At 38.1% G+C, this 17,909-nt stretch overlaps 1 protein-coding gene across 1 annotated transcript in view; it reads left to right on the plus strand.

The window, feature by feature from the left end:
* Nucleotides 1-11,289: 11,289 nt before the first annotated feature.
* Nucleotides 11,290-17,909, plus strand: part of LOC118764170 — a 10,836-nt gene continuing 4,216 nt past the window's right edge. The window contains exons 1-2 of the mRNA XM_036504507.1: nt 11,290-11,629; nt 13,385-13,521. Coding sequence (XP_036360400.1) covers nt 11,524-11,629; nt 13,385-13,521 — 243 coding nt within the window. The 5' untranslated portion in view covers nt 11,290-11,523. The remainder of the gene's footprint in view (nt 11,630-13,384; nt 13,522-17,909) is intronic.

Consider the following 17,909-nt stretch of genomic DNA (forward strand, 5'->3'; position numbering starts at 1 on the left):
TATATATATATATATATATATATATATATATATATATATAGGCGCAGCAGTGGCTGTGGGGTAAGTAGCTTGCTTACAAACCACATGGTTCTGGGTTCATTCCCACTGCATGGCACCTTCGGCAAGTGTGAGTAGATTTGGTAGACGGAAGCTGAAGGAAGCTCGTCGTGTGTATGTTTGTGTGTCGGTGTTTGTCCCCCAACATCGCTTGACAACCGATGCTGGTGTGTTTACGTCCCCGTAACTTAGCGGTTCGGCAAAAAGAGACCGATAGAATAAGTACTAGGCTTCCAAAGAATAAGTCCTTCATCATTGTCGCAGTCAAATGACTGAAACAAGTAAAAGAGTATATATATATATACTAGCAGTATAGCCCAGCGATGCTCGGAATTAAGTTAGAATTATTAACCTAATCAAGTGTTTTGTTTCAAACGAAACTAAGTAACACCGACATCAAATTTGAGTGAAATCCGTTGAAATTGGTAAACGTTTGGCTGTAAATGGGTTGCACACAATTTGATTGGGAAATCCTATAGGGAATCGGTTTATCGATTGTTTTTTTTTGTTTTTTTTTTTTGAGAACTAAAAGCATTCAAAGATCCTAAGTAACGGCGGCATCAAGTTTGAACAAAATACATCAAAATTGGTAAAAGTTATGGTTGAAAATGGGGTGTAGCCAGTTTTAGGGAGAAACCCAATAAGGAATCGGTTTATCGATTTTTCATCCTGATTGAATGAAAAACCCCATAAGGAATCAGTTTATTGATTTTTCACCCCAAATAGGACTTAACCGAACACAACATTGCTGATTCAAAAATTCTATATTTATACTTTTAAAGTTGGTTTTCAAACCCAACCTAGTTCTGCAGAATCAATGTCGCGACGGGAACGCATGGGTTGGGAGTTTGACCGGCAGAGGTGATCAGGTTGCATATACTGGCCCTTTAGAAACCACCATTCCCATTATTTAACCACCCTTGACCAAAGAGTTGGGAGCCCTTCCAGCAAGGAAAATAGAACGCCCAAAAGGGCTCTCAATCTTCTGTGTCAGAAGAGGTTAAGTTCGGATCACAACTAAGCCTTAACCTACGCCTAAGCTAACCTAGCGAAAGGGGGCTCAGGAGCCTCTGAAAGGCAGCGACTAATCCCGATCTAGACCTAACCACTCCTAGGGGTATTATCGGTCAAGGCTGCATCGAAGATATGCATTGGAGAAGGTTTGCACGCTATTTTATATATATATATATATATATATATATATATATATATATATATATACTAGCAGCTAAGCCCAGTTTCACCCGGTCTGTTTAGATGATGTGGCTGTGATCGTTTTCGGTCAGGCATAATCTGTAACAGTGTTTCTCAACTTTATCATTTCGGGTCCCCTGTTTCGATTGGAGCCTCCAGCTATATGAAAATTTCCTGGTCCCTCCCCGTCAGAAAACAGCTTCTAAGCAACTGGTTGTTTTAATGGCGGAAGAAAGAAGGGAATTCCATTAGAAAAGTTTTAATCGATTTTTTTCGGTAAGTATGGGGTCTAAGTAAAAAATACAAATCGCATTCCAATCTATACACCCATCTCCACATGTGTGCCGTTTTTCATGCGAATCCACCCAGCCGTTTGGCTGTGAACCTCAGGACAAGAAAGAATACAACGATCGCCCATGTTCAATTTATATTATACATATATATATATATATATATATATATTATATATAATATATATATATATATATATACATATATATATATATATATATATATATATAAATGAAAGAATAGAGTCGAACGACGATTTTAACAAAATTCCTTTGCTCTCGACACATGTTTCGAAGGCTGCATATTCCTAATTCCGAAGGAATAAAGAGTGCATTATGCCGCCATCTCATCAGGAAAGACAAGGAACTTATGTCAGCACCATGAAGACATACCGAATTATCCATACTAGGATAATTCTTTCACCTTCTTATATATATATATGTATATATATATATATCCATACATACACACACAATATGTCACATTCTCTACTATATATATATGTATATATCCATGCATATATGGGTACAGGACATATATATATATATATATATATATATATATATATATATATATACATATATATATATATATATATATATATATATATATATATATAGGCTTTCTTCATCCCAAGGCTATAGTAGAAGACACTTGCCCACGGTTCCATGCAATGGGACTGAACCCAGAATCATGTGGTTGGAAAGCAAGCTACTTACCACACAGCCACTCCTGAGTATGTATATTTCAAAAATTTCTTAAAAACATAACAAACAAAAAATTTGTAGCTAATTTCTCAGCAGTCAATGTCCAAAAGTTCCTTACAATTTCGTGCCTTTAACATTTATATTGTTCACTTTTGGTGGCGCCAGTGGCGAAAAGCCACCGGGAATAGCTAACGAACTTACAGGACAATAACAAAAACAAACACGACAAAATAAAATATAGATATACAACAAAAAGAGCGGTGCAACAGAAAGCCAGACAGATATGGGAGACGGGCTTCTTTCAGTTTCCGTCAACCAAATCCACTCACAAGGCTTTAGTCGGCCCGGGGCTATAGTAAAAGACACTTACCCAAGGTGGCATGCAGTGGAACTGAACCAGTCAAGTACAAAAGTCGAGGTATCGAATTAGTCCCACCCTTCAAAATTGCTGGCCTTGTGTGAGAATTAGAAAGTGTTACAAACTAAACTAAAATGGCGAGCTTGTTGAATCGGTAGAGCGTTTGACCTGACGGTATTTCTTCAGAGTTCAAATTCAACTGAGGTCAACTTTTCCTTTCGTCCTTTCGGGGTCGAAGAAATAAGTACCAGTCGCGCACTGGAAGTCGAAGTAATCGACTTCCACCTTCCCTCAAAATTGCTGGCCTCGTGTTAAAATTTGAAACCCTTTTGGAATAACTAATAACTAGGCGCAAGAGTGGCTGTGTGGTAAATAGCTTGCTTCCCAACCACATGGTTCTGGGTTCAGTCCCACTGCATGGTACCTTGGGCAAGTATCTTCTATGATAGCCTCGGGCTGACCAAGGCCCTGTGAGTGGATTTGGTAGACGAAAACTGAATGAAGCCTGTCGTGTGTGTGTGTGTCCCTACTTGACAACCGATGCTGGTGTGTTTACGTCCCCGTAACTTGGCGGTTCGGCAAAAGCGACCGATAGAGTAAGTACTAAGCTTAGAAAAAAATAAGTCCCGAGGTCTATTTGTTTGAGAAAAGGCGATGCTCCAGCATGACCAGAGTAAAAGTGCAAAAGAGTAAAAGAGTAAACCGAATCAGGCAAAGTTCAAAAACTAATAAAACTTGCGTTTTGGGATTTGGCTTGCAAGATTCTTTATGTGAGTTCGTGTGTTGAAGCATATTTTATTGTGTCTGGGGAGAGCCATTCTCTATTGGTGCCTTATAACTTAACACACTCACCGGTAAAATTTCCACTCAAAATATAGAAAATTAAATAAATAAATGAGTGGAAATTTTACTGGTGAGTGTGTTAAATTATAAGGCATTAAAAGAGAATGACTCTCCCCAGAGACAGCGGAATAAAACTTGTGTGTTATTAATTACAGCCTGTTACATACTGACTTTAAGTTCGGTCCAGCTCAGCTTCTTTATCCGTTATCCTTCTGGGATTAATAAAATAAAGTAGCGGCCAAGCGATTTACTGTTGTTATTTTGCACTCGGATTATGAATGGAATTATGATGTAACTTAAAGAAAGGAAATAATAAGAGCAGAAATTAATATTATTAAATAATATCAATTTTAATTAGTGGTCAGCATACTTAAGAACGTCCGACGACAGTGAATTTTATTTAAACATAAACAATATGAGAGATCAGTATATGGATCAGTTGTATGCTAAAAATAGACGTCAAACCGTCTTACCACTAAATCTGTGGTCTAATTAAGTGCTAGCGTGTTACTAAGTTGAGAACACAGATTTAGTGGTAAGACGGTTTGACATCTATTTTTAGCATATAATGGATCCATGTAGTTTATGTCTAAGAAAGAAGGGAAAAGGGAGGTAACTCTGTTATTCATATTTCATATATTTTTCACTTACATTTTGGAAAGAATCTGTTCTTCAGTTTTGATTCTCAATTGGAACGATCGTAAAAACGTTACTATTGTAAGCACGCTGGACAAAATACATGGCGGCATTTCTCTCTGATAACCATCATGTTCTGAGTTCAAATGCTGTCGAGACCGACTTTACTTTCAAATTTACGGAGTCGATAGAATATGTACCAGTTGACCACTGAAATCGAAATTACTGGACATGCACCAAACATTAGAAAGAATAGCATTCTTTGGTTATTTAATATAATCTCTTGTATATTTAATATAATCTCTTTAATATAATCTCAGCGTGGTCAATGCTTATGTCGATGAGACTTGGTAGAAAAGAATGAAGGGTAGAGTTATGTTATGGAGTTAGTTTCCTTAAAAAGTGACCGCGAGGAGGTGAATGGTGTATAACAGGAAGATAACAAGGGCGGCGATCTGGCAGAAACGTTAGCACGCCGGGCGAAATGCTTAGCGGTATTTCGTCTGCGTTACGTTGTGAGTTCAAATTCCGCCGAGGTCGACTTTGCCTTTCATCCTTTCGGGGTCGATAAATTAAGTACCAGTTGCGTACTGGGGTCTATGTAATCGACTTAATACCTATGTCTGTCCTTGTTTGTCCCCTCTTTGTTTAGCCCCTTGTGGGTAATAAAGAAATAGGTATTTCGTCTGCCACTACATTTTGAGTTCAAAATGCCGCCGAGGTCGACTTTACTTTTCATCCTTTCGGGGTCGATAAATTAAGTACCAGTTACGCACTGGGGTCGATGTAATCGACTTAATACGTTTGTCTGTCCTTGTTTGCCTCCCCCACTATGTTTAGCCCCTTGTGGGCAATAAAGAAATTAGAGGAAGATAACACAAGAATGGGTCAGAGTAGGTTATGTAACGGGGTGTGGCAAAGGAAGATGGCTCCAGGAAAGAATGACAGTAGCCGAAGTTGTAGAGAACATATTTATTTCTTCATTACATCTAATTAAAGCCAAACCACGACGGGCAGGCGTGTATAAAAAACAGTCAGAAAGCATACGAAATAACTGAAAATAATACATATATATAGATGTATATATTCTTTTATTCGTTTGTCATTTGACTACGGCCATGCTGGGGCACCGCCTTTAGTCGAACAAATCGACCCCAGGACTTATTCTTTGTAAGCCTAGTACTTATTCTATCGGTCTCTTTTGCCGAACCACTAAGTTACGGGGACGTAAACACACCAGCATCGGTTGTTAAGCGATGTTGGAGGGACAAACACAGACACACAAACATATACATATATATATATATACTCTTTACTCTCTTTTACTCTTTTACTTGTTTCAGTCATTTGACTGCGGCCATGCTGGAGCACCACCTTTTTTTAGTACTTATTCTATCGGTCTCTTTTTGCCGAACCGCTAAGTGACGGGGACCTAAATACACCAGCATCGGTTATCAAGCAATGCTAGGGGGACAAACATAGACACACAAACACACGCATACATATATATATACATATATACGACAGGCTTCTTTCAGTTTCCGTCTACCAAATCCACTCACAAGGCATTGGTCGGCCCGGGGCTATAGCAGAAGACACTTGCCCAAGATGCCACGCAGTGGGACTGAACCCGCAACCGTGTGGTTGGTTAGCAAGCTACTTACCACACAGCCACTCCTGCGCCTATATATATATATATATACGACGGGCTTCTTTCAGTTTCCGTCTACCAAATCCACTCACAAGGCTTTGGTCGGCCCGAGGCTATAGCAGAAGACACTTGCCCAAGGTGCCATGCGGTGGAACTGAACCCGGAACCATGTGGTCGGTAAGCATGCTACTTACCACACAGCCACTCCTTTATGAAGTTTTTGAACTGACTACGGTAATCCCTCTATTTCTTTACTACCCACAAGGGGCTAAACACAGAGGGGACAAACAAGGATAGACAAACGGATTAAGTCGATTACATCAACCCCAGTGCGTAACTGGTACTTATTTTATCGACCCCGAAAGGATGAAAGGTTAAGTCGACCTCGGCGGAATTTGAACTCAGAACGTAACGGCAGACGAAATACGGCTACGCATTTCGCCCGGCGTGCTAACGTTTTTGCCAGCTCCCTCGCCCTATCGCGGTTCGCCTATCACGGTTTATTATTTAAGCTTACGTCGATTCTTCAGTGGTGTTGTTTTACATTTATAATAAAATAAATATATACAAATTATTCAAATAATTTTTTAAATAATATACAGTACAGTACTGTTTCTACTTCGTGGATTTTCACCTATTGTGGGATGTTTTGGAACGTAACACCCGCGATAGTCGAGGGTTTACTGTAAACTGTAACATGTTTTCAAATGTAAGGTTAATATATCCTTGTAGTGAAAAGGGGACTGGGAACTTTGACAAGGATCTGGTCTAACACTGGGACACATTCGTTATTTAGGGTAATGGAAGCGACAGTCAGGACTGGTGCCTTTGTTATGTAGAAGCGTGTTGTGCGTGTGTGCATAAAATGTAAAAACACTGCTGTGACGAGTTGTGTCCCTTTGTATTTCAAGGGAGTTTAGTCATTCGATAAATCTAGATCAGAGGTTCTCAAACATTTTGGGCCACCGCCCCTCTCATGGCCACATAATACCCTCAGCACCTCCACCCCTATTTTTATGTATGAATAAATATTTTATATTTTACTAATTTATATATACTATGAATCATTTGATATTTAATATAATATTATATATTTTGTATACAATGCTATGCTTTTATTCCTTTATTTGTTTCAGTCATTTGACTACGGCCATGCTGGAGCACCGCCTTTAGTCGAGCAAATCTACCCCAGGACTTATTCTTTGTAACCCTAGTACTTATTCTATCTATTCCCTTTTGCCGAACCACTAAGTTACGGGGCTGTAAACACACCACCATCGGTTGTCAAGCGATGCTGGGGAGACAAACACAGATACACACACATAATAATAATAATTGTTATTATTATTATAATTATTATTATTATTATTATATTATTATTATTATAGTTATAATAAAAATAAGTGCAGAATCTGTGGACAAAACGGTAAAACCATATGGCATATTACCAGCCAATGTACGCCACTAGCTCAGAAGGAATATGAGACGTTACGACAATATAACCAGGCTTGTCCATTGGACACTTTGCTACAAGTATGGACTTGAGAGAATAAAAAATTGGTACGACCACAGACCTGAAGGCATCATCGAAAATGGAAATGCAAAGATCGTATGGGATTTTATGATTCAGTGTGACCATGAGATAGAGAATAGGAAGCTGGACATAGTCTTAATTGAGAAAGAAAACAAACGATGCTGGATCATAGATATAGCATACCCCAGCTGCCAACAAGGTATGCGATAAGGAAGAAAGAAAAGTCGAGAGATATGACAGGTTAGCTTGGGAAGTCAAGCAATTGTGGTCGATGAAAAGGTGGTAGTATTACCAATAATTGTTGGAGCCCTGGGAACTGAGCAAAAATCTCAAGAAGTACATGAGACAAATAGGGGCTGCAATAAGGGTGGAGCACTTGAGGAAAACAGCACCGCTTGGAACCGCTCGAATACTCCGGAAGGTGCTCGAAAAATAAGAGGTGTTACCTTAGTTCACTGATAATATCGAAAAATACCTTAGGAATGAGAACCCAGGTTCGAAATTTCCCCAAGACACCTGATTGAAAGCTGGAGGGTATATTAGCTGAAACGTTGTGTTAACAACAAACAAGATGAGGACAAATATCCATCAAATGTAAATAATTTAAGTTGTATCTTATATTGTAATGATGAAAATAAAGGGCCAGAAGGGCAGCGAGCTGTCAGAATCATTAGCACGCCAGGTGAAATGTTTAGCAATATTTCATCTGCCGTTATGAGGTCGACTTTCAGGGTAGATAAATTAGGTACCAGTCAAGTACTGGACTCGATCTAATTGACTGGCACCTTCCCCCAAAATTTCGGGCCTTGAGCCTAGAGTAGAAAAGAAATGTTAGCACACCGAGTGAAATGCTTTGCGGTATTTCATCTGCCGCTACGTTCTGAGTTCAAATTCCGCCAAAGTCGACTTTGCCTTTCATCCTTTCGGAGTCAATAAATTAAATACCAGTCAAGTACTGGGGTCAATCTAATTGATTGGCCCCTCCTCCAAAATTTCGAGTCTTGTGCCTACAGTAAAAAAAATAATAAATAAATGGCCAGTTCAACAATTTTTTTTTTTACCTTTCTTCAATTTTAATTACTACACACCACCATTACACAGTAATCCCTCACCATACCACGCACTCAATACATCACATATTTTTCTGGTTAATATATTTTTTTTACTTGTTTCAGTCATTTGACTGTGGCCATGCTGGAGCACCGCCTTTAGTCGAGCAAATCGACCCCAGGACTTATTCTTTGTAAGCCTAGTACTTATTCTATCAGTCTCTTTTGCCGAACCACAAAGTTACGGGGATGTAAACACACCAGTATCGGTTGTCAAGCGATGTTGGGGGGACCAAACACAGACACAAACATATACATACATACATACACACACACACACACACATATATATATATATATACACATACATACAACGGCTTCTTTCAGTTTCCGTCTACCAAATCCACTCACAAGGTGTTGGTCGGCCCGAGGCTATAGTAGAAGACACTTGCCCAAGTTGCCACGCATGGGACTGAACCCAGAACCATGTGGTTCATAAGCAAACTACTTACCACACAGCCACTCCTACGCCTAGGATTATATGTAAATTCATATCATCGACTCCTCAGTATATCGCGGGTTTCTGTGACCAATTGGTATTTAGATTTTTTTAGATTTTAATTATTTCTGTGGGAGGTTTCGGGGTTAATATAGGGCGTAACAAATATCAGAAAATCAAAAAAAAAATGTGTGTAATAGGTGTAAAACAACTTCCTATGAACGAATATGAAAAAAAAATTTCGCGCACGCGAAAGGGGGGTGGGGGAGAGGCCTCGGAAAATTCACATCGGGAAGTTCCGAAAGCGTCTGAGGAGCTGACCCGGGCACCAAAACAAAAAAAAAATAGTGTAATATGTGTAAAACAACTTGCTCTAAACGAATATGACAAAAAAAAATGCGCTCTCGCGAAAGAGGGGTGGGGGAGAGGCCTCGGAATATTTATATCGGGAATTTCCGAAAGCGTCTGAACCGGGCACAAAAACAAAAACAAAAACAGCGTAATAGGTGTAAAACAACTTGCTCTAAACGACTATCATGAAAAAAATGCGCGCTCGCGAAAGGGGGGTGGGGGAGAGGCTTCGGAAATTTCACATCTTCAGTCCACGGCCTTTAAACTAAGAAAAAATAGTGTAATTGGTGTAAAACTACTTGTTCTAAACGAGTATCAAGAACACACACTCACACATGAATCATAAACTCCGTATTTCGCAAAAAAAAAAAATAAAGAGAAGAAATTCTGGAAAAAGTGAAGAAATGTTGGATCTCATTCCTTGGTTAAAGCTATTTTAAACATTAAATTTATGCTTTTCTTTGAAATAGTTCAGATATATGCAATTCTTCTCACTTATTAAGATGCATTTATCAGAAAAAAAGAGACAGAAAAAATTATTATTTTGTGTCAATCCTTCCCTAATTATCCTTTATTAATTAGTTTTGGCGTGTATTTTTTTCCCAAATTTATTTTTTCACCTTTACAACACTGTTTAGTAAAGCAATTAATTATCTTTATAATTTGCATATTTGACTTATTAATCAAAATTCTCTAGATGTAATATATACTAAGTAATGCATCCTTCATTTATGTGTTCCGTTCTGTATTATGCATGCGTGACTGTTTGTATGTAAGTGTGTTTAACTGTGCACATGAATGTGAATATTAAAGAACATATTTATTTACTATGATTGTTATTTTCAGAACAAATAAATCTTTTGGCTGTTATGTTATTGATGTTATTATTATTGCTAGTTAAAGGGTGGTGACTTGGCTGAATATTTTGAGTCTTGTAGTATGTAGTTGTGTTAGTCAATATTCTGAGTTCAAATCCAACTCATTTCTTTATCATCATTATCGATGGACCACTCAAAGAGGTATGTATACATTATCATTTTCGTAACATAATTTCTGTAGTATTTCAAGATGTTTCTGACACGTATTTTGATTCACATGGCGGAGATCCAACATTTCTTCACTTTTTCCAGAATTTCTTCTCTTTATTTTTTTTTTTTTTGCGAAATACGGAGTTTATGATTCATGTGTGAGTGTGTGTTCTTGATACTCGTTTAGAACAAGTAGTTTTACACCAATTACACTATTTTTTCTTAGTTTAAAGGCCGTGGACTGAAGATGTGAAATTTCCGAAGCCTCTCCCCCACCCCCCTTTCGCGAGCGCGCATTTTTTTCATGATAGTCGTTTAGAGCAAGTTGTTTTACACCTATTACGCTGTTTTTGTTTTTGTTTTTGTGCCCGGTTCAGACGCTTTCGGAAATTCCCGATATAAATATTCCGAGGCCTCTCCCCCACCCCTCTTTCGCGAGAGCGCATTTTTTTTGTCATATTCGTTTAGAGCAAGTTGTTTTACACATATTACACTATTTTTTTTTTTGTTTTGGTGCCCGGGTCAGCTCCTCAGACGCTTTCGGAACTTCCCGATGTGAATTTTCCGAGGCCTCTCCCCCACCCCCCTTTCGCGTGCGCGAAATTTTTTTTTCATATTCGTTCATAGGAAGTTGTTTTACACCTATTACACACATTTTTTTTTTTATTTTCTGATATTTGTTACGCCCTATATTAACCGGTTTCGGAACATAACACCCGCGATAGTCGAGGGATTACTGTATACCCTTTCTGCTATGTTGTCAGTATAACAAGGACGAAAAATACGTGTAGAATCACGTTTGTAAACAACAAACAACAGATTCTTCACAAACACAGCTGTGAACACAACACTTGAATAAATAATCATTTATCATGAAACTTATTTAATTTTTTGTATTTACCTCTTTTTTTTTTAGTTTTCTTCATTTATTTTTCTTTATTATTTTTTTCTTTGTGGGCATTATTTCATTCCTGTTCTTATTAAACTCCTTCATTTTATTATATCACTGTTTTCCTTCTCCATTCAAAAGCTAAGAAATCACTCATCCCAGAATGAAACGTGGAGATATTTCAGAGTTCTCCAAAGAATTATCTAAATTACGAAAATCCAGAAAACAATGGAAATTATTATCGGACAAAGAAATCAACCAATGTTTGGCAAATATTACAGAAACATTTAAACAAAAGCCTCCTTTGTTTCAACGCCAACAATATATAAACATCGTCATTTTGATAATAAAACTAACATCTACAGTCTTATTAGCACTTGGTGTTATTATCGTATATTTTCCAGACAGTCAGTTCTCTCAGAAACTTATTTCAGGAATGGATGCTACCTATGCTTGGTGGCTTCTGAATCATGCTTACATCTGGCAACGATGGATTCGTTATTTAACGCTACCTGTTCAACCTCTACTCGTTCAAATTATCGGTATGTTGTCTGTCTTCAATGACCATTTTTTTCTTCTTTTTTAATTCTCCATGTTCCATATTCTTAGTTCTTTCTCAGCTTTTTGGCATTCTTCCGAATGTTCTATTGGACCTTGTAGTGTGCGACCAATTGAAGCACTTGGTGCTGCAGTGACATTTTTCTTTCTTTCTTTCTTTCTTTCTTTTTCTTTCTTTCTTTCTTTTCTCTTTTCTCTCTTTTTTCTCTCCCTTCTTTGTTTTTTTTCCGCTTTTTTTTTTCTATTCTTTGTCTTTCTTTTGCAAGAGCTTATATTATGGAAGAATCATGACTATTGTCTGGGATTTATATTTCAATGTGGTTTTCAAGAAGTACTTCCCCGTCCCCGAAACTTTCCCGAAAGTAATTCCTCGCCCTCGTCCTTGGAACTTTCCATGAAGTAATCCCTCTCATCGGAACATTCCAGGATATAATTTCTCCCCTTCCTCGAGACTTTACAAGAAGTCCTCTCTCGTCCCTGGAACTTTCCAGGATGTAATTCCTCACCCTCATCCTCGGAACTTCCGAGGAGAGGGATTTACTTCCTGGAAAGTTCCGAGTCGGGGAGGAATTACTCCCTGGAGAGTTCCGAGGAGAGAGATTAATCAATTCCTGGAAAGTTCCGAGGAGGGCGGATTGCTTCCTGGAAAGTTCTGAAAAGGGGAGGTATACTTCCAGGAAAGTTCCAAGGAAGAGGGGAGGAATTACTTCCTGAAAAGTTCGGGGGGGGGGAAGTTCCGAGGAGGGGGGGAGAAATTACTGTACTATGGATCCCCTGATTTATTATTTTGCTTTTGTGGACCCCCAAAATCTTATGTGGACCCCCAGAGGTCATATGGAGAACAATATGTGTCTTAACAGTTCTTTCACTTTTTGTATTTGACAACTGTTGCTTTAAGATAATCTTATTGAGCTCTCTACGTATAGAGAAAGAGGCACAGAAAGAGAGAGACATCATAGCAACTGTTTTGGCTGACTATCATCCTGTACTCACCTCGTTGCCATCGAAAGAGTATGTGCCGGCTGTCTGAGCAACTTGTTGCTTTTAATGGTGGAAGAAACAGGAAAAAATATTACAAAAATAGCGATTCTCACTTTGAAACTGACAATTTTGAAAATCTTTTTAGATTATGGAATGCCCCGCTTTCTCTTGTATCCATGTTTAAAATTTCAGCATGCTCACATGAACAATACTCGAATTATAAGCACACAAACAGACAGACAGAACAGAATTTATATATTAGATATATATATATGTATACATAAACTGGTTTCCATGCCAGTGGCATGTAAAAAGCACCATTTGAGCATGATCATTACCAGTATCGCCTTACTGGCACGTGAAAAAAACATTCGAGCGAGATCATTGCCAGTACCGCCTGACTGGCCCTCGTGCCGATGGCACGTAAAAGCACACACAACACTCTCGGAGTGGTTGGCGTTAGGAAGGGCATTCAGCTGTAGAAACTATGCCAGATCAAGACTGGAGCCTGGGGCAGCCTTCTGGCTTCCCAGATCCCAGTCGAACTGTCCAACCCATGCTAGCATGGAAAGTGGACGTTAAACGATGATGATGATGATGATACACACACACACACATATGATGTTGCGTCTGACACTAGATCCGTTGCAATCAGGACTTCCATAGACTAATGATGGCCATATTGACAACAAATACAACAACAGTTACAAATTTAACACAATATCATTTAATGCCCAAATATGGCAATTATTTTGCAGGTCACCATCAATCCAACTGTTTCATCAATAATCCCCTCTCATCTAATCCGTACACTGACAGATGCGATCTTTGTGAGAACATCACTGATGTTAGACAAGATTCACAAATGCAGTTCTTGTCTCCTCTTCTCATCAGAGTATGTAGACATTTTTTGTTATTTTGCTTTTTTTTTTAGATATTTTATTTGTCTTGTTCCTATTTTGGTTTTGTTTATTATCTTAAAAAGAAAACTCTCTTGTGAAAACTGTTTTTGTCGGTGTATAAGATACACTTCTCTTATTTCTAAATGCATCCAAAACGTTATATACATATGTGCAGCACCGTTTGCGTGGCAGGTTTTCTACAGCTGGATGCCCTTTCTGCTGCCAACCCTTACCTGTTTGCAAGTGAGACAATCCTTTCCCTCGTCTCTATTAAAGAAGGCACTAACACTTTCACACACACACACATACACACAATGGGAAATTCTGCCTACCAAAATCAATCAGAATGCTTCGATTGGCCTGAGGTTGTACCAGAAGACACTTGCCCAAGCTACCACACAATGGAACTGAACCCAAGCCCATATGGTTGAGAAGCAAGCTTCCTAACCACACAGCCACACGATAATTCCCTTGTGCCTAATCTGGCAGAGTTACAGAGAGGAGATGAGTGTCATAGGATAAGAATTTGGATGAGCACAAGTCCACCTGGTCCAATAATTGTTACTATTAATAAAATATGGGAAACAATTCAAAGTATTGATCTCTTTTAACCCCTTGACGCTGGTATTACCCAAAGCATGCGAGACACTGCTCTGGGTTTTTTTTTATCTAATGAGGCCACACTGTAGTGTGATGGAGGAAAAGGACAACAGAAAAAGAAGCAAATGGGAGAAAGAAATACAAAAGGCCTGACCTGTTGACCTCGGAGGAATCAGCGGTCACTCTCACGAAATAGACACATCTTTTCTCACTGCCGTCTCTACTCTAACTCACCACACATGCTTCCTGCCCATGCATGCCCTCTGCCTGTCTCACCGGTCCCTGCAAGCCTTACTTCCGTCCACCTCATCTGCAATCCCCTCCACCAACACTACATAGCTCCATCACAGCCCATAACACTACTTACACCACACACAAACACAAGTGCCAATGAGCTCATGTCTATTTACGTTCACAGTTACAATAACATAGCGTCGTACATTTATGTCTACCGGTTTATGAAAACGAACCATGTGAAGCTATTTATCATAATATGATATGCACGAGTTATTCTGCTCAAGTTCAAAAAATAGCTTGCGTGTGGTACAGCTCAAAACACGGTATTATGCCTGTAAAGTATCCGCATGTCATTGGTCTACTGCTGGTCTACCTGCTATGCAGGTAGTTTATCCTGACTCCCTCTGATTTTTAGTTCATGCAATTGAAAAAAACCATATTATTTATGGGCCATTAAAATGTTAAGTTGAGAAAAAAAGTCCATGCGCCGAACTTGTGCCAAATGGTTTCGCCATCAATGTTGAACTTTACTGTGAGTAACTTGATCGAGTCTATGATGCACTAGTTGAAAAGTACCCAAAACTTGTTCATTGAAAATGCAGTTTGCTTCAGCAAGACAATGCAAAGCCACATACAACCAGAAAGAACAGTGACAAGATTGAAGACTAGGACGGTGTGGAAGTTCTGCTACATTCAGCCTATAGTCCAGACGTTGCTCCATCTGACTACAGTCTCTTCCGATCAATGCAGCACTATATGAAAGGTCGCTGATTTGAGTCATTCAATGAAGTTGAATAAGCCTGTCAGGAATTTTTCAATTCAAAGCTGAAGGATTGGCACTTCGACCAAATCCGAAAGCTTGGAGATTGTGGGCAGAAAGTCATGGAAAATGATGGTCTTTATTTTGAAGAATAGTTATGGTTGTTTTTGAATAAATTCTTGCATAAAAAATCATTAATTTAACATAGCACACAAACTTTTTCCTCAACCTAGTACTATTGTGGATCTCCTGATTTATTATTTTGTTCTTGTGGACCCCCAGGGGTCATATGGAGAACTACTGCTCTAGTTGGTGGTAGAGGGATTCCTTTCTGAGTCATTAGCCAAGTCAAGGTAAAAGACATTTTTCTCCTTTACACTTCAAACTCTCCATCGAAATTTCATGTTTATTTATGCTCCAAACACCAGCATAGCAACACTTGCAGACGTTTGAGCGGAGGGGGAAGTCATGAAGTCACTGGAATGGTCACAAACGACAACGAAGAGAGATTGACTAATAAACAATCAACTAATTGCTTGACTAACACATTAAACAAATGATTGATTAATTAGTTGGTTAGATATTTAAGCAACTGATTAACAATAAAGAAGTGGAATTGAACCAGTGCCTGTGTTTATTATTATTATTGGTGAAGGTGTATGGCTTAGTGGTTTGGAGTATTCAGCTCACAATCGTAAGGTCGAGAGTTCAATTCTCGGCAATGCCTTGTGTCCCTGAGCAAGACACTTTATTTCACATTGCTCCAGGCCACTCAGCTGGCAAAAATGAGTAGTACCTGTAATACAAAGGGGCCAGTCTTGTCACACTCTGTGTCACTCTGAATCTCCCTGAGAACTACATTGAAAGTACACGTGTCTGTGGAATACTCAACCACTTGCACATTAATTTCTTGAGAAGGCTATTCCGTTGGTCATGAGTTCAGTTCCCAGCAATACCTTGTTTCCTTGAGCAAGACACTTTATTTCACGTTGCTTCAGTCCACTCAGCTGGCAAAAATAAGTAGTACCTGTACTTCAAAGGGCCACTCTTGTCACACTCTGTGTCACACTGAATCTACCCGAGAACTACATTAAAGGTACACATGTCTGTGGAGTACTCGGCCACTTGCACATTAGTCTCTAGAGGAGGCTATTTCATTGATCGTATCGACTGGGACCCTCGTTGTTACAACCAATGGAGTGCCAGTTTGTTATTATCGACATCATGACTCTCCTTAGACACAACAAAATTTGTTTCAATGCATGAATTCACATCAAGAATCTCACAAACAAAATACAAAAAAAAAAACTAAGTTATTTGACCAAATAATCCATTATTTCCAATATTAATTGTAACAAAGGCAGAGCATTTCATCAGAAACACGATAACAAAAGAGACAAACAGCGAAATCACCTCCTGGACAGGACACCAGTCTATCTTAGGCAACATTTCCAGATAACGCTATATCTAATTCTAGACTGTTCAGTGAACTGATGTCTGTTATGGAATTAAATCAATTGGTAAAATGAACAGCAGATCAATACCAAAGCCTTTGGCTACAACCAAATTGATAGAAATTACATGATGGATATAACGACACTCTAAGATGACAGAGTGCTGTTGTTATTAATTTTGATGCTGGGACTGGTTGATTCGCTGTAACATCTTTAAATATGGCATCTGTGATACTGAGAGCTATGATTAAGAGATGGATGAAGAAAACAGCAGTGGTGGTGGTGGTGTGCTTCTTGAAAATTATATAAAAGCAGGACATGAATTCTCTATTACCGAAACTCTCTTCTCGTATTACAAGATTTCCTCCGTTTGAGGATTTGCTTTCAGTTGCCATGTGATCAACAGATTATTAAATCAACAGAAAAAGTTCCTTCTAACTTATACACAAACATACACATACATACATACTAATATATATATATATATATACATACTAATATATATATATATATATATATATATATATATGCACACATATACATATATACACATATATATACATATATATATATATATATATATATATTATATATATATATATGCAAACATATATACATATATATGCATATATTTACATATATATATATAATATATACATGTATATATACATATATATGCATATATACTTATATATATACATATTATATATATATACATATATATATATATATACATGCATATATACATGTATATGTATATATATACATATATACATGTATTTGCATATATACTTATATATATGCATATATATATACATATATATATATATATATATACATATATATATATACATACATATATATATGCATATATATATACATATATATATATACATACATACATGCATATATATATATATACACACGCACACACACACACACATACAAAAAGCGAAAAATGCTTTGTTGATGAATTTATGCTTTTGTTATATACATTTTGCAGTCACGGCTGTATGATTAAGAAGTTCACTTTGCAACCACATAGTTTTGGGTTCAATCCCACTGTATGGCACCTTCTACTATAGCCCCAGACAGACTATAGCCCCAGACAAATCCCTGTGAGTGGATTTGGTTGATGGAAAGTGAAAGACGCCCATACATACATATATATACATATATATAGGCGTAGGGATATAACAGGGTTGCACCATCTGAAGTCATTACCTGTTCTGATTCATGGCCCACTTCCTGCACTCGTGATGTTTCATCAACCAAGAAGAGGAGATAGAAGGTTCAGTGAAGGAGTTCTTTGCCTCAGAAGACAAGAACC

Source organism: Octopus sinensis, linkage group LG7, assembly GCF_006345805.1.
Source record: "Octopus sinensis linkage group LG7, ASM634580v1, whole genome shotgun sequence".
NCBI classification, from domain to species: domain Eukaryota; kingdom Metazoa; phylum Mollusca; class Cephalopoda; order Octopoda; family Octopodidae; genus Octopus; species Octopus sinensis.